At 37.9% G+C, this 27,247-nt stretch overlaps 2 protein-coding genes across 9 annotated transcripts in view; one reads left to right on the top strand and one right to left on the bottom strand.

The window, feature by feature from the left end:
* The window catches only part of LOC101742157 (kinesin-like protein unc-104), a 102,423-nt gene extending 98,218 nt beyond the window's left edge, over positions 1-4,205 (top strand). For 6 of the 8 annotated variants that reach the window (XM_062675110.1, XM_062675116.1, XM_062675108.1 and 3 more), the window contains one exon: positions 280-4,205. In XM_062675110.1, coding sequence (XP_062531094.1) covers positions 280-442 — 163 coding nt within the window. In that variant the 3' untranslated portion in view covers positions 443-4,205. The remainder of the gene's footprint in view (positions 1-279) is intronic. The other 2 variants (XM_062675115.1, XM_062675111.1) reach the window with 1 other exon arrangement.
* Positions 4,206-5,062: 857 nt separating this feature from the next.
* Positions 5,063-25,937, bottom strand: LOC101740705 (vacuolar protein sorting-associated protein 11 homolog). Its single transcript, XM_038019385.2, has 17 exons — positions 25,746-25,937; positions 25,483-25,551; positions 24,435-24,608; positions 24,061-24,213; positions 23,563-23,693; positions 22,316-22,466; positions 19,489-19,926; positions 18,074-18,349; positions 17,052-17,271; positions 16,138-16,360; positions 15,464-15,622; positions 14,742-14,899; positions 13,893-13,974; positions 12,822-13,037; positions 12,224-12,340; positions 7,313-7,512; positions 5,063-6,693 (listed from the first exon to the last, which is right to left on the bottom strand). The coding sequence occupies exons 1-17, from the start codon at positions 25,758-25,760 to the stop codon at positions 6,317-6,319; spliced, it is 3,159 nt and encodes a 1,052-aa protein (XP_037875313.1). The 5' UTR covers positions 25,761-25,937; the 3' UTR covers positions 5,063-6,316.
* Positions 25,938-27,247: the final 1,310 nt, after the last annotated feature.

The raw sequence follows: 27,247 nt of genomic DNA, 5'->3' as shown, positions 1-27,247 counted from the left end.
GAGTCTGCGCGGGTAGGTACCACCACCCTGCCTATTTCTGCCGTGAAGCAGTAGTGCTTTTTGGTTTGAAGAGTGGGGTAGCCGTTTACATTGTAGATGTCTATGGGCTCCAGTGAACACCAGGTGGGCTGTGAGCTCGTCCACCCATCTAAGCAATAAAAAAATAAAAATAAAATTATTCATTAAACATAACACTCCACCAAAAACACATAACAAATGAATGAACGAATAAACATGAGTGACGTAGAGTTGGATCAATGCGAATATAAACGCGTAAAGGTGTGGCCACGCAGGTCGCGGTCGGGCCGCCGCGGCGACAAGCCGGCGCCGCTGTCGGCATGAGACGCCCTCACCATGGAGTCTATCCTCGTTTTTTAAATACGTGTCGATCGGCTCGACGCACAGACCGCCCATTAAGAACACTCCTTTACATAGACATTGAAACTACCATTGTTACTCGCGAACTATTCGAATTCGATTTTTGTATTTTGACCAAAAAAAAAAAAACTTCGTGCTACGCGATTGTCTATTTCTACTATACTCTATTCCAATTACGAAGTCCCTTTTGACACTTCTTAGAACGTAACGTTTCGCGTAATTTGAAATAATCATTTTTTTGTTCGTGGTCGTAAATCATCATTTAAAAAATACACAATCAATCTAAATCATTATACAATTAATTCACACACACACACAAAATAACATAATAATAACATCTGTCAAATGGAACTTCGTAATTGTAATAGAGTATAGTTTCAGTTTTAATTAAATTTTAATTGAAGCAAAATTAAAAGATCTACTTTTGATATTCAGACCTGATCCTTTTGAAATATCTCTTTTAAAAAATCGTATCTTCTTGGCTATGTTGTTATTTTTGTAGTCTTGAAAAAAATAATAATACAAAGAATGAAAGTGTCTGGTTTGGTATGTTAAATGATTGGACTCAAATTAATTAAATGACAAATATATGTACCTACATATTTGTATTTTTATTTATTTATTTATTTGCTTTACTCAGGAAATATAGTGTTTTAATATTCTCGCAATTTGTCTCTTCAATATGAAAATATATTGAGGATATGAGGTCCAGTTAGGACACGGGAGCCCAAACCGTCAAATGTCTATTAAAGGGGCCCATTTATTTTACGATTAAATCCAACAAAAATTAATGGGATTTTACAAAATAACCGTGAATCAATTATTTTAGCATATCCATTATTTTATTAGCAGTATTGAACATCGCATTTAATGCTGAATACGATCTATACGTAAATATATATTATTATCTATATTCCATAAATTTAGTATTTTTAGTAATATTTTTCATTATAGAAATGAGTAGTTGGGACCAAACCGGTGCACTGAATCGAATCGGGGTACTTAAGTTAAATTATTTACACTGAATATCAATGAACGCGCAATAATAATATTATATTTGTATTGTTCTATTTGTATTTGGGCGGTTTCAATGTCTGCGAAGGTAGTTCGTTCTCGATAGAGCAATGACTGATTTATCGATATCGATAAACTTGTTTATCGTATTAATTCACTGGCTGTTTGTGACATTTCTTCAATATTTTACTAAAATATATTGAATGGATGCAAATGTCATCACTCTATATACTCATAAATGTTAAAGAGACTCATAACAGCCGTTGGTTTGCAAATTGAATAATGTATTTATGAAATTATCAAAAATGAAATTGTTATTGCAGCAAAAACATCTAATTATCGCTTAAGATCTGCTTCGGATATTAATCAAACGATTTTAGAGTTTTCCTTGAGAATATTTACGAGCGAACCAATGTCTTGAAATGCGAATGGCGAATGTCTGTTTGTTAATAAATGCCGATGCGTGTTTAAAATCGCTAATCGTACAGCCTTCGTGCGTTTGAATTACCGTATACATAATATAATGTTTCGCACAAAACATATTGTCATCGATTGATAGGCTCCATTAAAGTGAATGACGAAATTAATTATTTATATAAAACGAATCCAATGGTAACGTTGAGACGTCGTTGTATGTAATTTAACTTGTACATACGAATGTCCCGTAACGGAGGACTAACATGTCAATGGTCATGTTCGGTCACGGTACGTGACGACAGAGTCGGGTACGGACATTTGTTTAACTGTTCGATTCACCTCCTTAGTATTGATTGTAAATACATCGTAGCTAAATTTAATATTATATCGATATTTTGTCTTTCGCTATTCGTTCGAATTAGATTTTTGTGTTATCGTATAATTCATAGTATCGAGGTTTGAAAGTATTCTATCTATTTGGTTTAAACGTCATTTATCTTTGTATTTTAAAGGTTCGTTTTATTTGGTATTAGCATCAACAGTTCCAAGTTTTAAATCCAAGTTTCCAAGTTTTTAATAAACGAAATTTTTTTCAATTTATAAACTTCAAACGGATCTCCTGTAAAGTTTCAAAAATGTCGCTCAAATCAAATACGAATATTATTGTTCATTCCTCGATATTATTATTCTCTTCGTTTCGAAATTCGAAGTATTGTATAAAGTAGGTTAATGTTACAACTGAACGTTTCGTTCGCTTGTTAACGATCGTCGGTTCATTCCGTTGTCTAGTCATGTATGTTCCCCGTAGTTACGTCGTATGTGATAGAGTAGCCCCCATAGTATAATCGATTCCGTGCCGCGAGCAATCACGACGTAGTCTACTGTTGAATCATACGAATGTATTTTAGTTGACACTTTATAATAATAGCAACAGCTGTTCATTATTATATTTATTTGTATTGTCTTATTTAGTGTGTGATGTAGTCCATGTGACTGTAGTGATTTTTTTTATCGATGTTCTTACTTTCGACACTGTTTCTGCATTAACTTATTCCCTTTGCCGCTTCGATGAACGTTACGTCACTAAAACGTAGCTTTTCGATGAGGTTTCTCTGTTTTTAAATATATTTTTTTAATTGACACGTAACTTAGGCATAGCGATTCGTAGTCAATGTAAATATTTTAACCGTTCTATGGGTATATACTACGTGTTACTGAAAATAAATTAATAAATGCTTAATAAAATTCGAGACAAGTCACGAATGCTTAGACAGTAGTAGTCTTCGCGTCAACACCATAATATAATCAGATAATAACTAAGCATATTACAACGTAGATTTAAGGTAAAAAAGTATTATCCAAATTTAGATACGCTGTGTGTTTATAGATAATGTTTCTTAATATTGAACTTGATATTGTGACGTCGTCGAGATCGTAAGTTATTATTGTATCTCAAACATTCCGTTTTGTAAAGCACGACCCTAAATGGCGTAAAAGCAAATTTTATTTTTTCTGCCCTGGAAGTGATTTGTGGACGTGCTCTACAAAATTGTCGAATGTAGGTGCAATCATTATTTATTTTTGGTAAAAATGAAATCGTAACATAATATAATATGTCCAAACGAATACTTCACTATTACCAAATTAGTATATTTACGTAAAAACATAGAGAGATTTAACGTTTTTTCTGATGTATGAAAATAAAATTGTCGTGCTTTAGCGAAACTCTTAATTTTCGTATTCTAGTCATTTTGATGTAACATTCCAAAGTATGTAATTTCCTGTAATTTTTTTTTTAAATATATTTATAGGGTAAAGTGTTTTGCATAGCAAAATGGTGTTTTACGTAGTTGAATAGTGAGCTGGTAAAGACCACGGATGTTGTGCGTTATGCCGAAAAAAAAAAGTCTATTGTGAACATTTCCTTTGCCGTTTTATTATTTATTAGTTTTATAATTGTGATTATATAATACTTGAAATGTACAGCCAACAATGAGCTGGATTATATTTTTATAGACGTACTATTTAAGCTGTGCTTATCTGTGAAGACGTTTCGTTCTCATTATTTTCCTGTGATTTATTTGTAGTTGTTGGTACCTAATCGTTATTTAAATATTTTTGGAGCGTGTAGGATACTTTGTTTGATCGCTTTCATGAGTCTGTGTGGTGCGAGAGATATCGAGTGTCTTTGCGATATGATTGTTGACTGTTTGGAGAGAATGAAATTAATTAAAAATTATTATTATTATAACATATAAATTTATGATTTAATTAAATCTTTTGAAATAAGAAAAATGTATGAATCGGTAATATTACTCATTGCTCTAAATGTATTATCGAAATATATTATACACAGTGTTAAAGATCAATAAATAAAATGCTTTGAAAATTTCCAAGATTGTTGTTTTTATTCTATAATTCCTCTAAAAATATTTTATTCAGTTTATTTTTTCTGACAAGCTAAAAGGTTTCGGAGAGAACTGTGTTGGATATCAAGAAGCATTAGCAGCGTTTTTGAAGGTTGTTTTCGAATTGTTAATTTGATACTTTAGACGGCGGCTTGGTTGTTGTGCTCCTGTTATTGCTGACATCTATTTGCGATGGTAATCACTCACGATCAGATGAGTTGCATACTCGTCTTGTAGGCAACAAGGGCAAAAAAAAACCCGTTCAAGTGAATACTCGAAAATTTGCTTATGCTAATTACTTTTTGCTGTTAGTATTCGAGAAAGTTCTTTCAATGAATTCCTGAAATGATAAATGTTGCATCAGACGTCATACTATGTTGCATCAGACGTCATACTATGTTGCATCAGACGTCCTACTATGTTGCATCAGCCGTCATACTATGTTGCATCAAACGTCATACTATGTAGCATCAGACGTCATACTATGTTGCATCAGACGTCAACTGCATGTTTTTTTTACTGCTTAGATGGGTGGACGAGCTCACAGCCCACCTGGTGTTAGGTGGTTACTGGAGCCCATAGACATCTACGACATAAATGCGTCACCCGCCTTGAGATATAGGTTGTAAGGTCTTCACCCTTCAAACCGAAACGCATTACTGCTTCACGGCAGAAATAGGCAGGGTGGTGGTTCCTACCCGCGCGTACTCACAAGAGGTCTTACCACCAGTAAAGGGTCCACAGGCGCCGATAATTACTTAAAATCAGATCACTAACTATTCATTTTCGTCTCAGTTTGTTCAGAGCACTGCATTTCACAGCAGAATTTACAAATAAAAAACAAATAAATCAAACTCTTTTTTATTTATTTACAAATCCAGTACAGGCATCAAATATATTAATATACATATTTTCAACTATAAAACACTGATCACATTGACTTATTTACAAAGCAAAATGTACAACCATACTCAAACACAGTAGAACAATTCTACTTACAGTCTTTTTCTATAGTCTATTATTATATGATAAGACACAATACGTTATGAAGTCTAAAATTGAAAAAAAAAAAACATTAATCTCACGGCGCCATTTTGAGAATGAATTATAACTATAATAAAATTTAATTTAACTATCGCTTAATAATAATTGCTAATAGAAGGATAATCGATATAAAAAATGACAATGTAAATCTGCAGACGCAGTCAGTAGCTACTTGGTCAGTAGGAACTTTTCGAAATGGTAATGCAAGGTGAAGGGAGAAGAGCTCCATAGAAAAAGACGTTGATGTAGTGTGTGAATCACAATACGAGAGAAAGAGGAGTGGGTGTTGAGATGAGGGCTGATAGAGGAGAATGGAAAAGAAAAATATCACTGCGCCATACCCTAGCTGAGGGGATTAGGTGGAGACAAATAAGAAGGAGCAGTCAGTAGCCACTATTATCATTGTCTGAGCGACTCCCGACTCAAGGGCCCCCTTACGCGTCCCCATCAAACCTATGATTTTGTGATGAAAAAAGTATTTGCCTCACTTGTGATGAACAAAAATTGTGTCAATTACTTTTTTATTGTAATTTTACACGAAACTCGATCCGTCGGGTTGTCTTGTACGACCAGATTATCGAAATGAGATTTTCCGTTTAATGGAAAACGAATCAAACGATTCCTGAACACCCTGTATATAAAGTTGATAGTTATAGTTATCACGTGTGTCGTCGCAGCCGCGAGAAACACAGATGGCGTGCGGGTCGCTTAATTAAATCAGTCCATTTTATTTATTTAAATACGAGCCACTTATTAGTCTACATCAGCTTCCGCGATGTGGCTAGGGAGAATTTAGGAAAGCTATATTGATAGCCAATATTTATTTAATCTTTAACGCATATAGTAAAATAAGTTAAAAGCGATATTTGCGCAAACTTGCTCGTACTTGGGAATGCTTTCAGTCGTTAGGATCGTGGCGACTACAAACTACCCTTTTTTTATTGCTTAAATGGGTGGACGAGCTCACAGCCCACCTGGCGTTAAGTGGTTACTGGAGCCCATCGACATCTACAACGTAAACGCACAACCCACCCTCCACGGAGTCTGCACGGAGTCTAGTCGTCTTTAGCGAAGGGATTATAGTTGGAGTCGTAGTCGTCGTCTCCCGCGAAGGGGTTGGTCGGGTCGTCTCCTTGTTCGTCCGCGAACGGGTTCTTGGACTCGTCGTAGTGCTCGTCGAAGGGGTTGCTCCCCTCGAGCTTCGTTACTGGAGGTTTCGAGGTTTTAGGTTGGTCGAGGACTATTCGCTTCGCGGCCCTCGGCGAGGCGAAGGGCGACGGTTTCTTGGTGTGCACGGGCTCGAGCCTGGTGAGGTTCGCCTCGAGGCTGCTGCTGTACTGCTGCTGCTCCATGAGGCGCATCCTGCCCTCGGGGACCGGCACCACGCTGCTGCCTTTAGGGGCTATCTGTTTCGGAGCGTTCGGTACGAACACTGAAACGTAAATGAATCGTTGAGTACGGTACGCAATAGATAAATCTTGTGTTACTGGTGGTAGAACCTCTTGTGAGTCCGTGCGGGTAGGTACCACAACCTGCCTATTTCTGCCGTGAAGCAGTAATGCGTTTCGGTTTGAAGGGTGGGGCAGCCGTTGTAACTATACTGAGATCTTAGAACTTATCTCAAGGTGGGTGGCGCATTTACGTTGTGTATGTCTATGGGCTCCAGTAACCACTGAACAACAGGTAGATAAATTTTATTAAATATATTATCTATATATATAAAAATGAATAGCTGTTCGTTGGTCTCGCTAAAACTCGAGAACGGCTGAACCGATTTGGCTAATTTTGGTCTTGAATTATTTGTGGAAGTCCAGAGAAGGTTTAAAAGGTAGGCAAATATGAAAACGCTCAGAATTAAATAAAAATATCAATTTTGTTTTTCCTTTGATGTGTCCCCGTCGGACGGATTCCTTTTGTTTGTTTAAAGCCTAGGTCTTTTATTTATAGATTGAGGCACTAAGAAGTCTGCCGAGTCAGCTAGTTATTAATAAAATAAAGAACTGTCATTTATAAACATGGGTTATAATATTATTCTTGTTAAATATACATACACTGCTTGCTTTGTCCTTCCTGCATCCTGAGTTTAGCTTCAGCTCCGGCACCATAGGCGGGGGCGGGGGCGGGCGCGGGTGCGGGGACGGGTGCGGGGACGGGCGCGGAGGCGGGCGCGGGGGCGGCTTCCTCGCTCTCCGTAACGACGGTCAGCTTGTTGAACAGACCGCGTCCGTAGTACTCTGATACTACGGAGTAACTGGAAACGGAAAACATTACAAATAACGTAACACCAAGTCATGTAGGCAGCAGCTTGGCTCGGCCCCTGGCATTGCTGAAGTCCATGGGCGACGGTAACCACTCACCATCAGGTGGGCCATATGCTAGTCTCCTACAATGGCAATAAATAAATAAAAATGTACTATTTCTTATACTTCAAAATAATTTCGACACAATAGAATAAATAGTGATAGAAATTTATCAAGAACTGAAGAAACGATGGTAACTTTAGGAAATTGTATACAATTACTAAATTATTAATTATTAAAAGTTAAGAACTTATTTGAGTGTTTTTCTTTCAATGGTACTAAGAGAACTCTTCGGATAGAAAAGAGGGCTTCATGTTACTTTAAGACAAGCACATCAAAATGTACTTACGTAGTGTAACTGGCTTTAATATGAAACATGAATTCTAAATATTTAAAAAAATGTGACCCGTCACGGGACGCCTGGCAGATGTGAAACATCGACATTATTTTGTAAAAGTAATATGCAGAAAAGAACAGATTGTGATAGGAACTAAATTTGTCATAATGATAAAATAAAATATTACGAAAAATAATTTGTTTTCAAGTAAAACATAGGTTATGTGTACTGTAGTAAACAACACTGTATACACTACGGAGTATACACTATAGGTATCCGAGCTCAGTGTAGCGAGAGAGATGGCTTAACGCCGGATCGAGTGGGAGAGAATCGCACAGTCGATTGCGCATGGCGACGCGTCGCCACGGCATGCGTCGCCACGCCAGAAATCGGTTTTACGTGCGACTATAGATTTTTCACATCAATAAAAAAATGTGTAATAAAGTTTGGGTAGACATTTTGGTCTACACCATAAAAAAATATCGAGTTTACAAACATCCGATAATTCATTGGTAACTCATGAATAAGAGCGCTCTAATTGCCACACTTATCGCATCTATAAAGCAGAGCCAGTAATTTAGATATAAAACTTCATGTTTCACAGCAGAATTTTACGATATAACTTGTAGCAATTCGTAATTCTAATTCGGATAATTATTATTTTTCATTTTAAATCATAATATTCATTCTTAAAACGTAATATTAATAATTTCTTCTGTGTGTGTGTTTTTTCATTGAACTCCTAAACGGCTGGACCGATTTTAATGAAATTTTCTGTATAGCTTCAGGTGGATTCGAGAATGGTTTAGATGCACAAATCAGCCCGGCAGATGACGCTGCAGTCGGTATCTAGGTTATTTATCTCTCCTAGAAATAATTTATATGGCAAACCAACGTTTGCCGGGCCAGCTAGTTGTATTATAAATTTAACTGAGATTCAAATATTAATAAAAAATTATTAATTTACTTTAAAATACAATGTAAATTTACAAAATTTAAAAAATAATGTTAACATCTCATACCTCATTTCTGCTTCTAAGAATTTTCATTGACATAAATAGCACATTAGTCGAACGTAACTAATCTTTTATTTGTTGTAAACATTTATGATAACAAATTGGACCAGTTGACTGACGGACGTATCTAATTTTCGAACAATAAATAATACAGGATCTCATTATGTTATTGTCTTTTAAAAAAACCTATTTTGAGCCAAACGTCGATACGTTTGTAAGATAAATAATAGGCTGTTATGAAGTTCACCTTTCATTATAATAACGCTATATTCCGAAGGCGATGAATGTACTATTGTTCTGTCTAACATAATACATTTGCACTACCGACAAAGCACAACATTATCCGCTAGAGATAGGAATTTTAAATTGAAAACAAAACTTTCCTACACATAAATATTATGAAATTCACATGTTTGAAAATAATGACGATACCGTTCATACCCGATCCTGTGGACCGATTTGTAAACAGTCGACGTCGCCCTAAACACGTCATTACGGATCCACCCGATCCATTAACGGTGCTTTTAGGTACCTCAAGCACCGCTTACCGTCCTTGTCGAACCCGTCGCTTACGACGAAGGGCTCGACGAGTAAATTAACCCAACCCACCGACACAGCCCACTGAGTTTCTCGCCGGATCTTCTCAGCGGGTCGCGTTTCCGATCCGGTGGTAGATTCTGCGAAGCACGGCTCTTGATAGGGTCATTGTTAGAAACACTCCCGGTTTGAGCCCCGTGAGCTCACCTACACGTTAAGGAGAAGCTGAAATAGCCTCTCAAGGCTATCAGCATAGGTAGAATAAAAAAAAAGAAGCAGTTTGTACATAGTTGTTCCAAAAATGCACCTTGTGTTCTATAGTGGTACGGAGTGTTTGAAGTCGGCACGGCGTAGCATATTAATGTGTCGCCATTTCGACTTCGAAATTTATTTATTTATTTATTTTTTATTGCTTAGATGGTGGACGAGCTCACAGCCCACCTGGTGTTAAGTGGGTGGTAATAATTATGCGTTACAGTTTGAAGCTGTGATATGGGAGGTAACTTGTTATCGTGTTTCGATTTCAGGACCCAAGAAAGCAAGCAATTAATTTGTCAGATCTATGCACTCTATAGTAGTAGTACAGAACAGAAGTGGATTGATTGGAATAAAATTCCTCACTATGTATTATACATTCTATTTGAACTTAATATTTAAGCAAAACAACACTGCTTTGATGTGGGACCTTAACTTGGTTTAATTTCTGAACTTTAAATTCCTGAGCTTAATTTCGCATGTTTTGTATAAATTGCTAAAAGGATTTTTGAAAAAAGTACTTTATAAAAATAAAAAAAAAATCATTGCTAAATGCATAGTAAAGCAATTTCAAATGATTATATATAAATTTATTACCTTATTAAAAGCATTATAGATATGAAGACACTAAGTACGTACAGGTCGATATCAAATACCTATAATAAAAAAACTGCGCAAATAGTCAGTATTCAGACGCTTCGCACTATACCATTAATAGAGTCGATCTATCGACGGTATGCGCACAGACAGAGTTTTGAGATCTCAAAACAGACCCGGCCAAATGTTTTTAGTTTGTTTCCCAGGATCCTTCAAGGAAATTTAAATTTTATTCTAATGCCACAAAATAAAAAATCGCAGGTTATCGTCACGAATTCCTATGTAGACCTACACGACACGTCAACAAAAGAAATTGTTCACCTTTCGTAGTTCTTGTCGACTGTACCGGCGAAGCACCAAGAGAATGGATGTAGCATTACCGATTTTATTACAGATAAGTACATTACGGGTCGATGTTGCGATAATAATATTATTAGTGTTCGTCCGTCGTAAATTAATGTAATCTCACATCGTGGCCTGTCGATAATCACTCGCGATAGCACGTCCGACGCGGACAGAAACACGCACAGAACTGAATCATGTTTAAAGTTGTTTAAAACCAATACATGGCCATCAAATATTGAGATAAAGACCTAATCCAGACTGATGAATGATTTGGTATGCTCTATCTTTTCGTACGATTTGAGAACGTGGACTTGGCTGCAAGAGGATGGGCTGTGAGTAAACAATTCTGAACGTGATGCTGGCGACCATTGACCAAGGTCATGGCACCAAAGATTTTCCACTCAAAGAACTCAATGTCAAGGTACGAATGTCCACCATTAGACGTCGCAAGCTTTTAATGTATTGTTTAAATAGACCGACGAGCTCACAGCCCACTTGATGTTAAGTGGTTACCGAAGCCCATAGACATCTACAGCGTAAATGCCGCTACCCACCTTGAGATACGACTTCTAAGGACTTATTATAATTACTATAAGTATAATTACAACGGCTGCCCCATCTTTCAAACCGAAACGCATTGTTACTTCACGGCGGACAGAGGCAGGGTGGTGGTACCTACCCACGCAGACTCACAAGAAGAAATGACAATGTTGTATTTGGTTTTTATTACACGATTCCTTCACTGTGGAAGTAAATCGTGAACCTTTGTTAAGTACGTATTTCATTAGAAAAATTGGTACTTTCTAATCTCAGAGGACATGGTCCCATGGGGGACGATCAAATACCATAACAGGGTTAAGTAGATAAACAGCAAGGTTTTCAACAAGAGAAGTGCAATCAACTGCTAATATTATTAACTATTAACCCCCCACTCCTTTCCTTCAAATATGGTACGATAGACCAGTGATTGATTATAAGTTTACCAGTGACAGAGTTTATAATGCGGTGCGAATATCAAAGTGACATATTGTTACAAAAGTTGTGACGTCAAAGTCGACACAAAGACCCATACGTCGTCGACCCGTATGTTTACACAGCGCGGGAGCAGCTGTGACAACACACGGGCGGCCAACACACCGCGCAACGAGCTGCGGCAGTGTTCACTGATGACATCACACTTCACTTTTTATTTATTTATTGCTTAGATGGGTGGACGAGCTCACAGACCACTTGGTGTTAATTGGTTACTTGATTCCATAGACATCTACAACGTATATGCACCACCCATCTTGAGATCTAAGTTCTAAAGTTTCAGTATAGTTACAACGGCTGCCTCACCTTTCAAAGTGAAACGCATTACTGTACTGCTTCACGGCAGAAATAGGTAGTGGTGGCTACCCGCGCGGACTCACAAGACGTCCTGCCACCAGTAATTACGCAAATTATAATATACTGGCTTTTTAATTTTTATTACACGATGTTATTCCTTCACCGTGGAAGTCAATCGTGAATATTTATAAGCCCCGCTATTCCCCCCTATTAGTAAAGTGCGTAAGGTCCGCACGGCGCACTCACGGGTCGGGCTCGGCGAGCAGGCGCGCGTGCAGCGAGTCGGGCGCGGGGGGCGGCGCGCGGGGGGGCGCCTCGCACGACGGGCACTCGCACTCCGACTCGCACAGACTCTCGAAGCAACTGTCGCGACACGCAACAAGACAATGTGGTAATATCACAATGAAAATAAGTTTCTTTTGTTTATTGCTTAGATGGGTGGACGAGCTCACAGCCCACCTGGTGTTAAGTGGTTACTGGAGCCCATAGACATCTACGACGTAAATGCGTCACCCACTTTGAGATATAAGTTCTAAGGTCTCAAGTATAGTTACAACGGTTGACTTTGACATTAAACAATGACCATCGACTACAGAACTCTATGGGTTTGATGTTAGCTTCATCAAAATATTCTCAAACGGATGACGTCATGTTGACGCAATACCACGTTTCTACCTCACTCGAGTAGAGTTGAGGAATAATGGTCGACTAAAAATTTCAAACTCGAGTAAGTTCGGGAGGAATGCTCGAGCGGCATCGAATGAGTTAAGAGTGGAGGAATATTTGACGAAACTTCTAAAGATACGGGCATATATCTATCTCTTTCGTCAGGTATGCGACTCACTGCTTGTGGAAGGAGTGCTGGCACAGGAAGTGCACGCTGGGCAGCTCCAGCAGCTTGGTGCAGGCGGCGCAGCGCGAGCTCTGGAACACGACCGGCTCGCGCTGTATCCGCTGGATGTGCGCCTTCATGCGCTCGCCCTCGCCCCGGTACTTGCGAGCCAGCTCCTGCTCGCGCGCTATCACCTCGTTCTCGTTCTTCAGTATGTCCATCAGGTATCTTCAAAGTAATGTTCGGGTTCATTTTAAAGCAGATTACCTTTTGAACATATAATCGATACCAGTAACGCCATCTGTCGTCAAATCGTCTAAACGGATATCGAAACGATTATAGTAGAATTATTTTATCGGTGAAGTTTGGGTCATAAATAGAGTAAATAGAGTATGGGTCATAAATATTATAGAGTTGGAGCGTTTGCCGCTAAGGGCGCTATTAAAACTGCATACAAATTTGAGTTAACTTTTACGCTATCGAGAACGTTAAAAAACTCACTCACAAACATCGGAAACGGATATGCGGATGGATTATCGGCCGTCTGGTGTAGTGGTAAGTGACATGGTCACTACACAAGGGGGTCGCGGGTTCGAATCCCGCCAAGGGAAGATATTTGTATGATAAATATAAATGTCTTTTCCAGGGTTATGGATGTATATTAAATATATGTATGTGTATAATAAAAATCTTACATTTATATCCGTTATCTGGTACCTGTAACACAAATTCTTTACGAACTTATCACGGGGCCGGTTAACGTGGTGTGATTGTTAGTAAATATTTATTTATTTATTATTATATCGATATATATATTGATCTTAAATTATTGCTATCGGAAATGTTCAGGAAAATTATGAAATATGTGTCGACTTTCAAAGCAACGCAAAGACAACATGGAAGCAGTCCGTAATCAGTTCGAGAAAGATCAAACGGAATGGACCCGAAGCGAAGCATAAGTGGATAGTGGTAGTAAAGTGGAAATATATTTAGGATTGCATGTGCTGCCAATAATATTGGGTCCGGCAGTCTCCCTCGCCGGTGAGGGGTGGGGGTGTGGGAGGCCACTGTTCGCAGACTTACTTCCTCACGTCTCCGAGAGTGTACGCGGAGTGACTGGCCAAGCAGTCCACGACCAGAGTCCGCGACAGCAGCTTTTCCGTATCTACAAATCGAATATCACTTTCAATTTTACATCGAAGTTAATGTAAATGTTCACAGTTATCAAAACAATGGTATGCCTTTGTAATTTTGAATATGTAGTTTCATGAGATATCGTTTGTGCGATGTAGATACTGTAGCCGCGCGAGTTCATGTCCATTCTGAGGAATGCGGTAGTGCTGTGACCTAATTAATTATGGTAATGTCGATAATAACTACCGATTTAGTCAACAGCTGTCAAGGTAGTGCTGTGACCTAATTAATTATGGTAATGTCGATAATAACTACCGATTTAGTCAACAGCTGTCAATTCGGTTTATTGTAACTGAAAGTAATCTTGCAAATTATGAAATAAATGAAGTGTGATAAGTAATTACTTGTTTGTTACTAATAGCGAAAAATATTTTTAAAATTCCCATTCAATCACTATCAGATGAAAAGACAACCGACAAATCAGAGTCGGAATCAGTATCTTTTCAGTAGGTTTTTTTCTACCTGAACTTGTTGGAAGCGGAGTAGTCATTGTTTATTTAGAATGAAATAATACAATAGCGTTAGCGTAAATTTTCGGCAGGTATCGATAAGCGCGCGTCACAACCGTCAAGGAGAACACTCGACGTCAGACAAATGCGGGGTGGGAGGTGGAGGCCAGAACGAGCTGTCCGCCGCGCGTCGCTTCTCGCCCCGGTGGACATGAACTCGTAGTACAGTACAAGATAGGAAGATCTCTGCGGAGGGGTGTGGCGGGGGTTGGGGCGGGGGGTGCGGTACCTATGACGTGCAGCAGCTCGGGCAGGCAGGCGGCGGGCGGCGGGTGCCACAGCACGTCCAGCCACAGCGCGGGGCACAGCGCGGCGCGGCGCCGACACACCGCCAGCGCCGCCTCCGCCTGCCCCTCCCGCAGGTACAGCGACACCTGCGACCGCCATCTGCACGCACACGCACGCACCTCAACATCATCTGTAGCTCATTTCTATTAAACCTAAGTATTGCCCGGTATAATAGAACAGCTCGCCTTGTGTTAAGTGGTTACTGAAGCCCATAGACATCTACAACGTAAATTCGCCACCCACCTTGAGATATAAGTTCTAAAGTCTCAAGTATAGTTATAATGGCTGCCCCGCCCTTCAAACCGAAACGCATTACTGCTTCACGGCAGAAATAAGCAGGGCGGTGGTACCTACCCGCGCAGACGCACAAGAGATCCGACCACCAGTAATTACGCAAATTATAATTTTGCGGGTTTGATTTTTATTACACGATGTTATTCCTTCACCGTGGAAGTCAATCGCGAACATTTGTTGAGTACGTATTTCATTAGAAAAATTGGTACCCGCCTGAGATTCGAACACCGGTGCATCGTTCATATCGACACGAATGCACCGGACGTCTTATCCTTTAGGCCACGACGACTGGACAAGTCCGGGAGGGCGCCACAATCCAAGATAATTGGATTGGAGGAAGGATTTATATTAGGTATTTAAAACACTTACAATTTATTCTCCTCGTACATATACAGCACTCCCGGTTTGAAGCCCAAGGTCTGACAAATGATCAGTGTTTGATCTCTATCGTAATTGGCCTCGGGATCTCTGAGTATTCGTAGAACTTTCTCTTCGTATTCCTTCTTCTCGCTCTCAGGCGATTTCACCCTAAAAACAAAACCAAACAGTTGAACCAAGATTACGCTAAACTTCAATAATTAATAACTACTGGAACTTAAAAGACTTTGATGTCGAAAACAAAAAAAAACACCCTGTATTTTATATATGTATTGATATTATATATTATTATATGCTTAGCAAGAAACAAATTTTGGCAAGAAACGATAAGTGACAAGCGAGAAGATAATGTTCATTTTTTATTGCCTTTGTAGGCTGACGAGCATACGGCCCACCTAAAGTAAGTGATTACCATCGCTCATGGACGTGCTTTCATTGTCAAGTTTCTCGGTTTACTGGGAGGTGGATGGAGTCTCTGTGAGCGGTACCCAGACTGTATTAGGCCTGGTTGGACCAACGTATTCGTTATCGAACTTAATTTCTTTAGAATTAAAAAATAACAGTAATTGAACTGCCTTCATATTTGTGATAAAAAAGCGTGCATATAAAATGTCATTTTTTTAAATCTAATAGTATCCTCTGAAAGAATTTTGAAAAACACTTACCAGACATGTATATAGTGCTCGATGAGTGCGTCGTAAACTAGTTTGGAACACTCCGGGTTATGAGCGACCATGTGCTCCAAAAACTCTATGAGTTTAGCCGAGTTGCTCAGGAACATGTGTATGTAGTCGTCCGGTGCCGCCCGGTCCGGCTCCCTGTGGCCCCCGGACAGCGACGTCTCGTCCACCAGCGGCTTGCTGCGGGGCTTGTAGTCCGTGCACAGTACTGGTGAATGGGAACATAGTTTTGACACTAATCAGTTAAGATAAAAGCTTGCAGTTAGTAAACTGGATTAAAAGCTATTCGGTAGCGCAAAATTTTAATTTGCGTAATTAATAAAAATTAAAATTACTGGTGGTAGGACCTCTTGTGAGTCCGCACGGGTAGTTACCACCGCCCTGCCTATTTCTGCTGTGAAGCATTAATGCGTTTCGGTTTGAAGGGTGGGGCCGCCTTGTTACTATACTGGGACCTTAGAACTTTTATCTTCTTTTTTTTTATTTTTTTATTGCTTACATGAGCGAACGTGCTCACAGCCCACCTGGTGTTAAGTGGTTACTGGAGCCCATAGACATCTACAACGTAAATGCGTCACCCACTTTGAGATATAAGTTCTAAGATCTCAGTATAGTTACAACGGCTGCCCTACCTTTCAGACCGAAACGCATTAATGCTTCACAGCAGAAATAGGCACGGGTGGTGGTAACTACCCGTGCGGACTCACAAGAGGCCCTACCACCAGTAATTTTAATTTTTATCTCAAGGTGGGTGGCGCATTTACGTTGTAGTTGTCAATGGACTCCAGTAACCACTTAACACCAGGTGGGCTGTGTGCTCGTCCATTCATATGAGCAATTAAAAAAACTTAACTCCTCGCTTTCCCGCTTAAAAGTCCACTACAGCTTGCGATACTAACGTTTGAGCAGCTTCGTGCTATCTTCAGGTTCGTGCTGTATCAGCCTGTGCCCGTACTTCTTCATGTACGCGTCGGCGTCCTCGAACTCCAGCTCCACGATGTAGTCCAGGGCCTGCTTGAAGTCCTTCTTGTCTTCGATCACTATTTGAAGGTAGCAGTCGTGGCGCTTGTGTATGGCCGCTAACGACAGAGCGTCGTCCACGCTTACTTGACGCACCACCTGCGTATAGTGTACCAAAAATTAACCCACAGACACAGCCCACTGAGTTTCTCGCCGAATCTTCTCAGTGGGTCGCGTTTCCGATCCGGTGGTAGATTCTGCGAAGCACGGCTCTTACTAGGGTTCGTGTTAGCAACGTCGTCAGATTTGAGCCCCGTGAGCTCACCTACTAGTTAAGGTTACGCTGAAATTGCCTCTCAAGGCTCTCAGTTAGGTAGGAAAAAAAGTGACAATTAAAAAACCAAATGGCTTAAAGGTCTCATTACAAGGCCATAAAATTTATAAATAAAAAAAAAAACAAAAAAAATTAAGGAATCTAAACAAACAGCTTTAGTTAACTTTCTTGCCGTTTGTCGCTACTGTAGCGGTTTTTAAATTTTATTATCTGTGAATCATTCGACGAAAACTTTCACGTCTTAATTGCCGGTTCTCATAATATCGTGTTCGATAGAAGAAAAATATTTAAAGATAATTGTGCACTTTCATTGTCAGACAAATAATACAGAGTAATATTTTATTTTAATGTTAATCAGCCTTTCCCAAAGTGGGTGATGCAGGCCTAAAAGGGGGCGGTAAGACACCCAGAAAAAAAAATAGGGGCGTTGTGTAGAGGCTTGGGAGGATTTGTGATTTCATCTGGGAGGACTCTTAGACGCCGAATGAGCTATAGTGGTTTAAGTAGGTTAAAAAAAATGGGGGCACTAAAAAATAATTTATTCTCAAAGTGGGCAGTACAAAAAATAAGTTTGGGAACCACTCATGTAAATAAATTATAATACATTGATTTAAGTAGAACATGTACCTTTATAGCCACATCCACATCAAAATCTATCGTCTTATCTTTAGTGTTGATAAATTCCTTCAGCTTGCCCTGTTGGTCGTGCTGGTCGATCTTCACGTAGCAGGTCAGCAGTAATGTGGTGTGGTCTTCGGTGGCGAAGCCCTTCTTATGTAGGGCTTCGAGGTATATGATCAGAGGCTCCAAGTGACGGGACTCCAGGTACTTGCGAATGACGTACGAAGTCTCTAACCAGCCTATAGTTTTGACGTATTGATCTATGGCTCCTTTCAAATCGCCCTGTAATGAAAATATTTTTACAATGTTTAAATATGGCTTAATAAAGCAAATCACCAGTAACTAGATTACATTATATATAGTTTAGATTCCGTGTAGACAATCCTTTTGCTGCCCGACATCTACAATCGCATACACAATAGCAAAACGAATTGAAAAAGTTGGCATGGTAATGGTTTTGGTAGATTATAGAGATCAGAGAGGCAAATCCTTATTCCGGGAAAATGTAACGTGTAGTTGTAGTAGTAGTAGTGTAGTAATTAATTCCTTATAACTTTTTTTATTGGTTATATGGGTGGACGAGCTCACGGACCACCTCGTGTTAAGTGGTTACCGGAGCCCATGATTTAACGTAAAGCTGTAGTGTTACCACTGTTAATTAAACATATTTTGGCTATGGTACATATAGTACAAATATACTCTGGCAATAATAAATACATTGTAACTATTTCTAGGCAACACCGCTTCTGTTAATAAAACCTTTAGGTGTTAGACGCGATATCCTGTCATGAAGTCTGAACTTTTTTGCATTCTCACCGCATTGCACTCAACAAAACTGATGGCGTATTATAAGCCCGCGCGGGTAGGTACCACCACCCCGCCTATTTCTTGCGAAAAGCAATACGCATGCAAGTAATACGCATCTGTTGCAAGGGTGGGGCAGCCGTTGTTCTATAAAACTGAGACTTAAAACTCATATCTCAAGGTGGGCTACTCAGACTACTCATCACCAGTTGGCCGTGAGCTAGTTCAAACATAAAGGCAATAAAAAAGGGTGTAATGTATTCGTTTTTAATATGTTAGAGGAAGTCTGAAAGTGACACCTGTGACAGAGAATTTGAAAAGAGCGCGTTTGGGATGGTATGGACATGTGATGAGACGAAATGACAAGGAGGTTGGTAAGAGAGTTTTAACTATGAATGTTGAAGGCTTTAGAGGTAGACCTAAGAAAAATGGATGGATTGGAAAGACGATATGTGTAAGAGGGGAGTGAGCGAAGAAATGGTATATGATAGAGGAGTATGGAATGAGAAAACATGCTGTGCGACTTCAGGTGACCGGGAGAAAGACAGGAAAATGATGATGATATATTCGTTTTTATGTGTGAAACTTTAACAATGTAAAAACTAGCCTAAGCTGACCTTGCTGTACAAGTGATCCCCGTACTGCTTGTAGATCTCGGTGAGACCTTCGACGTCGTAATGTTGGCTGCTCGCTATCCTTATAGCGACGTCGTAGAGATTTTTCTTGAACAGCGACGACAGCTTCGACTGCAGGTCTTTCTCGTTCAGATAGATCAGCTCCTTCTTCTTCGTGAGCAAATAGAACGAGCCCCACTCGGTTATGACCGCGTCGATTTCGTCGAACGTCTTCGAGAAAACAATGAACTTGTTCTGTATGTCGAGTATCGTGATGTGGTGCGAGCGCGCGGCCGGGGCCGTACTGGTCGTCGCCCCGGGTTTGGCCGCGGGCTCATTGGCCGTGATGACCAGGTAGCTGCGGAAACAGTTCAACGCGACTTTGTCACCTTCGAGCGCGTAGCACGGGCCTCTACCTTCGGTTGTGTAGCAGTATATCGCCTGCGTAGGAGAGTTAATAATAAAATCCTTGTTAATATTTATTTTTTTCCTCACCTAATCTGGTAACCCCAAGCAAGGGCGGATCCAGGGGGAGGGTCATGGGGGTCATGATCCCCCCTGAGCTGGTTCCAGGACCTAGGTGGACCACATATTGAACTTAATGATTTTAGGACACAATATATTGTTGCTCCTTATATTGCTCCTTAATTAATTTAATATAATAACTTTATATGATGGCAAATTTTTGAGAACGAACGCATCGAAAATTTGAATTTTACCCCGCCACACTCCCGCGCGCTTGTCGACTACGTAACGTCTAGCTAGGCCTGACCTCAAATTGAATCCTAACCTCAATCGGAATCGGAACGACTAAACTTCAACATATCATAACATAGTTCTAAGTTAAAAAACTAAAATTTCTTTATACCTTTAATTTGCTTATAAGTGTACCTTTATAAGTATTCATAAAAATTATTACTGTAAATTCTTTAATTACAAGAAATGGCAAGCAATCAGTTTCTCATTATTCCAGTGCGTGTGTTTTAACTTAAATGTTAATGTTCATAAAGTACCTCATAGGTAGATATGTAGGTACCTACTTACTGAAAGAGTCCTGCGTGACTTATGTACCTACTTATATATATATATATATATATATATATATATTTTGGACGAGAGAGATTGAAGAGCATAAGGTTACTGACCCAACCTAAAATCTTAGATAAATTCACATAATGAAATCAAGTGTATCGTCGTGACCACATTGATTTTAATGCTTTTAAAAATAAAATAAGAGAGCAACCTACAGAATGAATATAGCATGCCTAAACTTAAAAATAATCTTCGTTAAAGTTTTAAAAGCACCTAGCGAAAACTTCGATACAAACTATTGCGCGACACAAAAACATTGCGCTTCATTAACAGGCATGCATTTACAACAAGTACCTAAATAGTAATCTACCTACCTACTACTTTTTACTTTATTTGTATATTACAGATTTTTAAAAACTATAAAATATTAGAGAACCTGAAATTGTTTTGCTTGTTTAACACTATACTTATCTAAAGTAAGTAGGTATTACCTATTTGACGTAAGTACCTACCTAGGTAATAAAAAATCGTGTAGGGGCCTAAACTTAAGTAAAGTCTTTATGGAAAATGCAGTGGACTGTAAAACTACCTACTTACTTTTTATTTCTCAGGTACTACTGTATCTTTAAGCAGAATATTGCAATCGAACTCAATTGATTTAAAAAAAGCTACGAACGCTATTAAAGATACTTTAAGTGTGTTACAAAATAAAAGAGAAAATGTGGACGTAATCTTTCATCAGCTTTTTGAAGAGCCTAAAGAAGTAGCTGAGCAGCTAGATGTAGAAATTAAATGCCCCAGAATAGTATCAAAACAAATACATAGGGCCAATAATCAATCTGCTCAATCTACTGAAGAGTATTTCCGCAGAGCTATATACATCCCTCTTCTAGATTCAATAATAAGTGATCTCCAGGACCGCCTGTCTCCTGATGTACTCAATTTGTTTCAGCTATGCGTATTCATGCCAAAAAGCGAATATAGTAATGAAGACATTGAAACTGAAACAACTAGCTACCGACTATACATTATTACTAGATAATACTCCAGTTTCTGTCATTGTAAATGAATATCGGCTTTAAGTACAGTACTTACGTACATTAATAAAGTACCTACTTTTTACTTATATCTATTGTTATCAAAATTAAATTATAAGTTCTTGACTTGACCATGACTATGTGACCCCCTCCTGGCACCAAAGCTGGATCCGCCCTTGACCCCAAGGCGGTTATGCCAGCGTCAAGCCGACTAGACTACGCTATAGTATTATAGCATATAGTATACTGGGTGTTAGGAGACCGCTTCCGAAAACTAAGACAGACGATAGTACTAATATCCAACTTTTTTCCCGCAGTGCACATACTATTTTTTCTCCTACCAGGCCGAAAGTTCGTGGAGTACCGAGCCGGGGTCCAGGGGCGATGCCCTGGCTAGGGGTGGGGGTGGGGGACGGAACAATTTAAAACAATTTAACTGTTTTTTAATTTTTAGATAAGCTACTACTAATTGAATAAGAACTGTCTGATGAACTCATCTTTGTTTAATAATTCATTATTAAATTTTATTGCCTTTTGTTTATTTCACTTTTACACTAAACACAATATTGCAAATTACCCGAGCACAACAATGGCGGAGAATTTTAGGTGCGTGAGAGCAGACGTAGACACTAACGCGCGCGTTAGGTGCTTTTCAGGATATTATCATAATAACCCTTCTACTCGTCAGATACGAGATATTCATAAAATATTTATAGTTATTTATAATTTTTTTTATACTATTATTTATTCAATTAGCTCACCTTGTTAGTGGCTACTGTGAGTCGATGCTTGTCCGCCAAAACGCTGCATCCGGGCGCCGCCCCCATCGGGTCCAGGGACTCGCATCTGTCTGTGCTCAGCCAAACCAGCATCACAGACACGCGAGACACCACGAACAGTTTCTCAGCTCCTCTGAGAAGACAGAAAGAGATAGGAAATATATTCACTCTGACGGTTGTGGGTTGTGGATTGCAATTCGACTGTAATATAGAAGCCTGAGTAATATGATTGCACATTTACAGTCGCGAAAATTCCCGATCCCATTTTATATTACATACATATGACGTCATAAAATTGTTGTAAGCAAATAAGGCAGAATTTCGGATATATGGCCTTCTTTCAAGATTTTGTGCCAAATTGCAATAGATTAGGTATATAATAGTTTATTAATGAAAAATAAAAACTCTGGGCGATAATTTTCTCGAAAACGTGGGGGGGCTTGGCTGGTAGACACAATGGATAATAGATAATAATAATAATAGACGAAAATGGGTAACAAGTAGAAGCAGCTAGAGGCTATTCTATACAATCTCTATATATTCTATATATTCAACATCATATAACCCTTTCCCTCCAATTGTTTAAAAATACAAATACATTCACAGTACATAATATAATATATTTGATATAAAAATATATGACTAAATGAGAAAAACAAACTATATTAACTTCAAAACACGATATCTTCTCCATTAAATTATAATTGGAAGTTTGAATGATATCATTTTCATATTTTAATGAATTGCTTCAAATATTTTTAATCAACTGATCAAATTAATATGTTGTTGAAGTTGACGTTAAACAAACAACGAAAACAGCTGTATTTCAATAATCTCGTTTATATATAACAGAGTTAGTTATAATCATGGTCCCAATTCTTTCATTTAACGCATATTAAATCTTCCCTGATCTGATGACAAATCTACATTGTGTAGTCTGAGGGCATTTGATAAACCAAAAAACATCATATAAATTGTAAGCTTTATCTGTAATGTATTCTTTTTAATCACTTCACTGTTTACTTCCTGTAATTTCCATGCTGTAATAAAATTTAGAGGCTGATTTCGTTTATCCTACAGCAAAATGCCATCCTTTTTTGTTTATCATCATTCTGTTAGACCCACACAAACTTTATCTCTATGCATATGAGTCTACCTCCAAACTGATAGATGAAAACTAATACCTAATAATTGATAGAAAAGTGTGAAATAGTTAAAAGACAATTTACTTGAAGGCAAGACCAGTGATGGGGCTGGAGCCGGTTTCAGCAAGTGTCCTCATCTTGCCGCTACGTTGCCTGGCTATGTCTCCTCTGTATAAGGCTACTGAACCATCTTGGAATCCTACAGCGAGCAGATTCTGCAATAAAATGTTTAGTGAACATTTTAGGGGAGGAAAGTGTTGGGAGTCTGTAAACATGGCAATGTGAATGTCACTAACAATACTGATTATTTTTCTAACATTAATCCATAAATAAAAGACCTAAACTTTTGTATAAAATAAACTTAAAATGTCTGACGGGTGGGACACATAAAAGGAAAAACAAAATCGTTACTTTAATTTAATTCCGAGCATTTTTATTTCATATTTATCTACCTTTTTAAACCTTCTCTGGACTTGCACAAATAATTCAAGACCAAAATTAGCCAAATCGGTCCAGCCGTTCTCGAGTTTTAGCGAGACTAACAAACAGCAATTCATTTTTATATATATTCAGTATACTCACTTTGTTTTCGTGAACAGCCAGGGCTGTGACATGCATAGGTCGCATATGTGATGGAACGGCTCTCGAAACACGTACGCATATAGGATTTCCATGTCTATCAGTGCGAGACAAGTCCCATACTTTTATAAGGGGATTCACACCTGGCTCATCATCCTGTTTTGGAAAGATAATCATTTTATATTAAACACAATTATGGTTATAATTCTACTCTACTGAGTACATCATATCTATATCATATAATATATGGTTTATTAAAGCTAATAAATTTGACAACAACTATATTAACTACTAATAAGTCACCTATTCTAGTGACAAGAAATTAACTCAAATGATTATTTGTTGTTTCTTTTTTAAATAAATAATTAATTGCTTACCCCTATAGTAACTAGATAAGGATCATGTGGTAACTGCTGAGCTTGTGTTATAGTTATTTCATAAGCTTTGAACGAAGTGATCGCCCACAACCTAGAAATCAAATGGGCCCACCCTGTGTCATCGCACAGTACAACTTGACCATTACCACTGGTCGCAACTGTTACATTTGTATCCTGCAACAAAAATATTTGTAGATTGATTAATTTAGATAAAAAAATTTTAAGTGAAACTTCTTTAGGTGAGCTTAAAATTTAACTTGTGACAAAACCATTATGGTTAGAGAAAAGATACAATTTAAGAAGAGTGAGTGTAAGAAAATAGACAGAGCATAGAAAGAAAATAGAGGGGGAAAGGACAAAGTGAGTTAGGTTGTGTCTCTTATACATAACATTTCCTATCACAAGAGAAATTTGATTTAAGGATGAAAAATGAAGAATCCACAATACTACATACTGCAAAAGAAGTTTTTCTTCTTTCACATGAACAAAATTGCAAGCGTACATTATTTTTTGTTAAAATTAATGGATTATCTAATGGCCCACATGATGTTGGATGGTAACAAAGTCCATATCAAGTATGTAAAAGCTTCTACCCACATTCAGCTATTAGTTCCAAGTCTCAGTATTATAGTACAACAGTTACCTCACTCTTCAAACTGATGCATATTATTGTTTCATAGCAGAAATAGACAGGATGGTGGTACCTATACAGGTTCACAAGGACCCCTACCACAAGTAAAAAAAATTAAATAATACTTTCATTTAATTAATAAATCTTAATATTAATACAAAATAATGATTCCAAATTTGCAAAAAGAAATATGTATATTCGAGTGATGTGACTATTAAAGAACAAGATTAATATCACTGACTGAAGTTTAGGCAGTGAAGTGTAACTTATTAAGTCTAGGCTGTGTACACAAATGTTGTTGCATTATTTCAGCACAGCGTAAAGTTTATTGCTGAATATTATCGATCATTTAACTATGTTGAATAATATCCTTGGTGTCGATAAAATTCTGGCTTCTAGTAAAAGATACTGTCTTACTTGAAGGCACTCTGCGATCTTCCCGTTGTCAGCACCGTTTTGAACATCAAAAAAAGTAAATCTTCGCCACTAAAAAACAATAATGTAATGCATTTATTAGTGTAGAGTAAACTAGCTCAAACTAGTTATTGTTTAACCAATATGCACAAGACAGCTCAAAATAGAATTAATATTTAAATACGAATCCTTAAAGTAAAAATACCACTGAAATTATGGGCGTAACGTTTTCAGATAATGAAATTAGATAATTTCAGATGTTATACCTCTAAAAACGCCATTGTTTAGATCGGTAGATACTTTTATACGAAAGCTAGTTCATTTCTGCTAAGCTTTTTATTCTCTGATTTAAAAGAACAGTACATTAAGATGCTTTTGTGTTTTAATTATTAGCAAAATTTACAATTATTTTGTTTTCACAAAATCTTCAGTTTGCCATAGATTAAACATTAACAGAAAATGACAGAAATCGACTTTGTATAGAACGGAGTTGGTAGATCAAACTTTAAATTTCCCCCAAAAAAATTTCCTAAACTTGTTTTATCTTTTAATGTCAACTATTTTTCAGAAACCTTAAAATAAAAGATATGTTTAAATGTGACTGCAGTAGTAAATAGAAGAAATGGGATATTTGGACATCTGATCATGAACAGTTCCGTATCGTTTGTAGTCCCAGCCCAGATCAAAGTTCGCAAGATCTAAAGGTTGATCATTAATACTTTTGAATGCATTACTAGCATTGTTCATATCTTCATAGCAATGCTATTCACATGTTGTCAGATAAATATTCTGGTGCTAATCTGTCTTGAATGGCACTAAAAAGGTTTCGAGGAAGTAAAACTTTCAAAGGCATTCTATTTTTACATGATCTCGCAGGCTAAATCCTATATTAATTTCTGTACTGGTTTCTTTTTCATATCAGTTTTGGAATATCATTTCCGTTTCAGTGAGCTTGAAATAAAATATATCTGTCAACCAAACTATACGGAACTGAAAATAAACCGAATGTTTATGTTTTATGATTGTTATAACTAATTCAAACATATTTTAGAAACATGTATCGGTATTGTTAAAATGAAAAAGTATTTTTATATATTTTCTTTATTTAAGAATATTTTTTTCCCTACCTATTCGCTGTTAGCTGGGGGCTATTCCAGTTATGCCCAGACGGGCCAAGAAAAGGCATCGTTTTAAACATACTTTTTTATTTTTTGTAGAACTGATGTAATTTAGTTGAATATAAAAAAATTATTTTAACTCACAATTTAATTAAATTGTATACCTCTTTAATTTTTAAAAAGTGGAGTTGTCGTTTTTCTCGTTTTTATAAAAATATTAATGATTTTGGACAGACAACTTATGAGCTCGATATGATGACGAATGATGATTTTTAATTTTTTATTAAATTTTAAATTTAAAGAATGGGGCGATAAAGTATTTAATTTAAAAAAAAATTAACATGAATATATTTTTTCCGCAAATCTTGAAAAAACGCTCAACCTAGCAACGCGTCACAGATTATGTACCGTAAAATGGGGCGATTAGGGACAAATTCCAACTTTATGAGCAATTTTAAGGTAGTTGTTGATGTATATAATGCTATATCAGGATCAAAATGATTGAGTCTTGGGGGCATCTTTGTTGTCCAATTTAAAATTAAGCAACTAGCATTCCAGTTTAAGCAAAAAATGCAAAAATAGGTGTAATCCCTATTTACCCGAAAATTGCGGTTAATTGGGATGAAATGAGAAATTTGCTAGGGTTGGCA

The sequence above is a fragment of the Bombyx mori genome, chromosome 3 (genome assembly GCF_030269925.1).
Source record: "Bombyx mori chromosome 3, ASM3026992v2".
NCBI lineage: Eukaryota > Metazoa > Arthropoda > Insecta > Lepidoptera > Bombycidae > Bombyx > Bombyx mori.
This window is presented reverse-complemented; position numbering and strand designations above follow the sequence as displayed.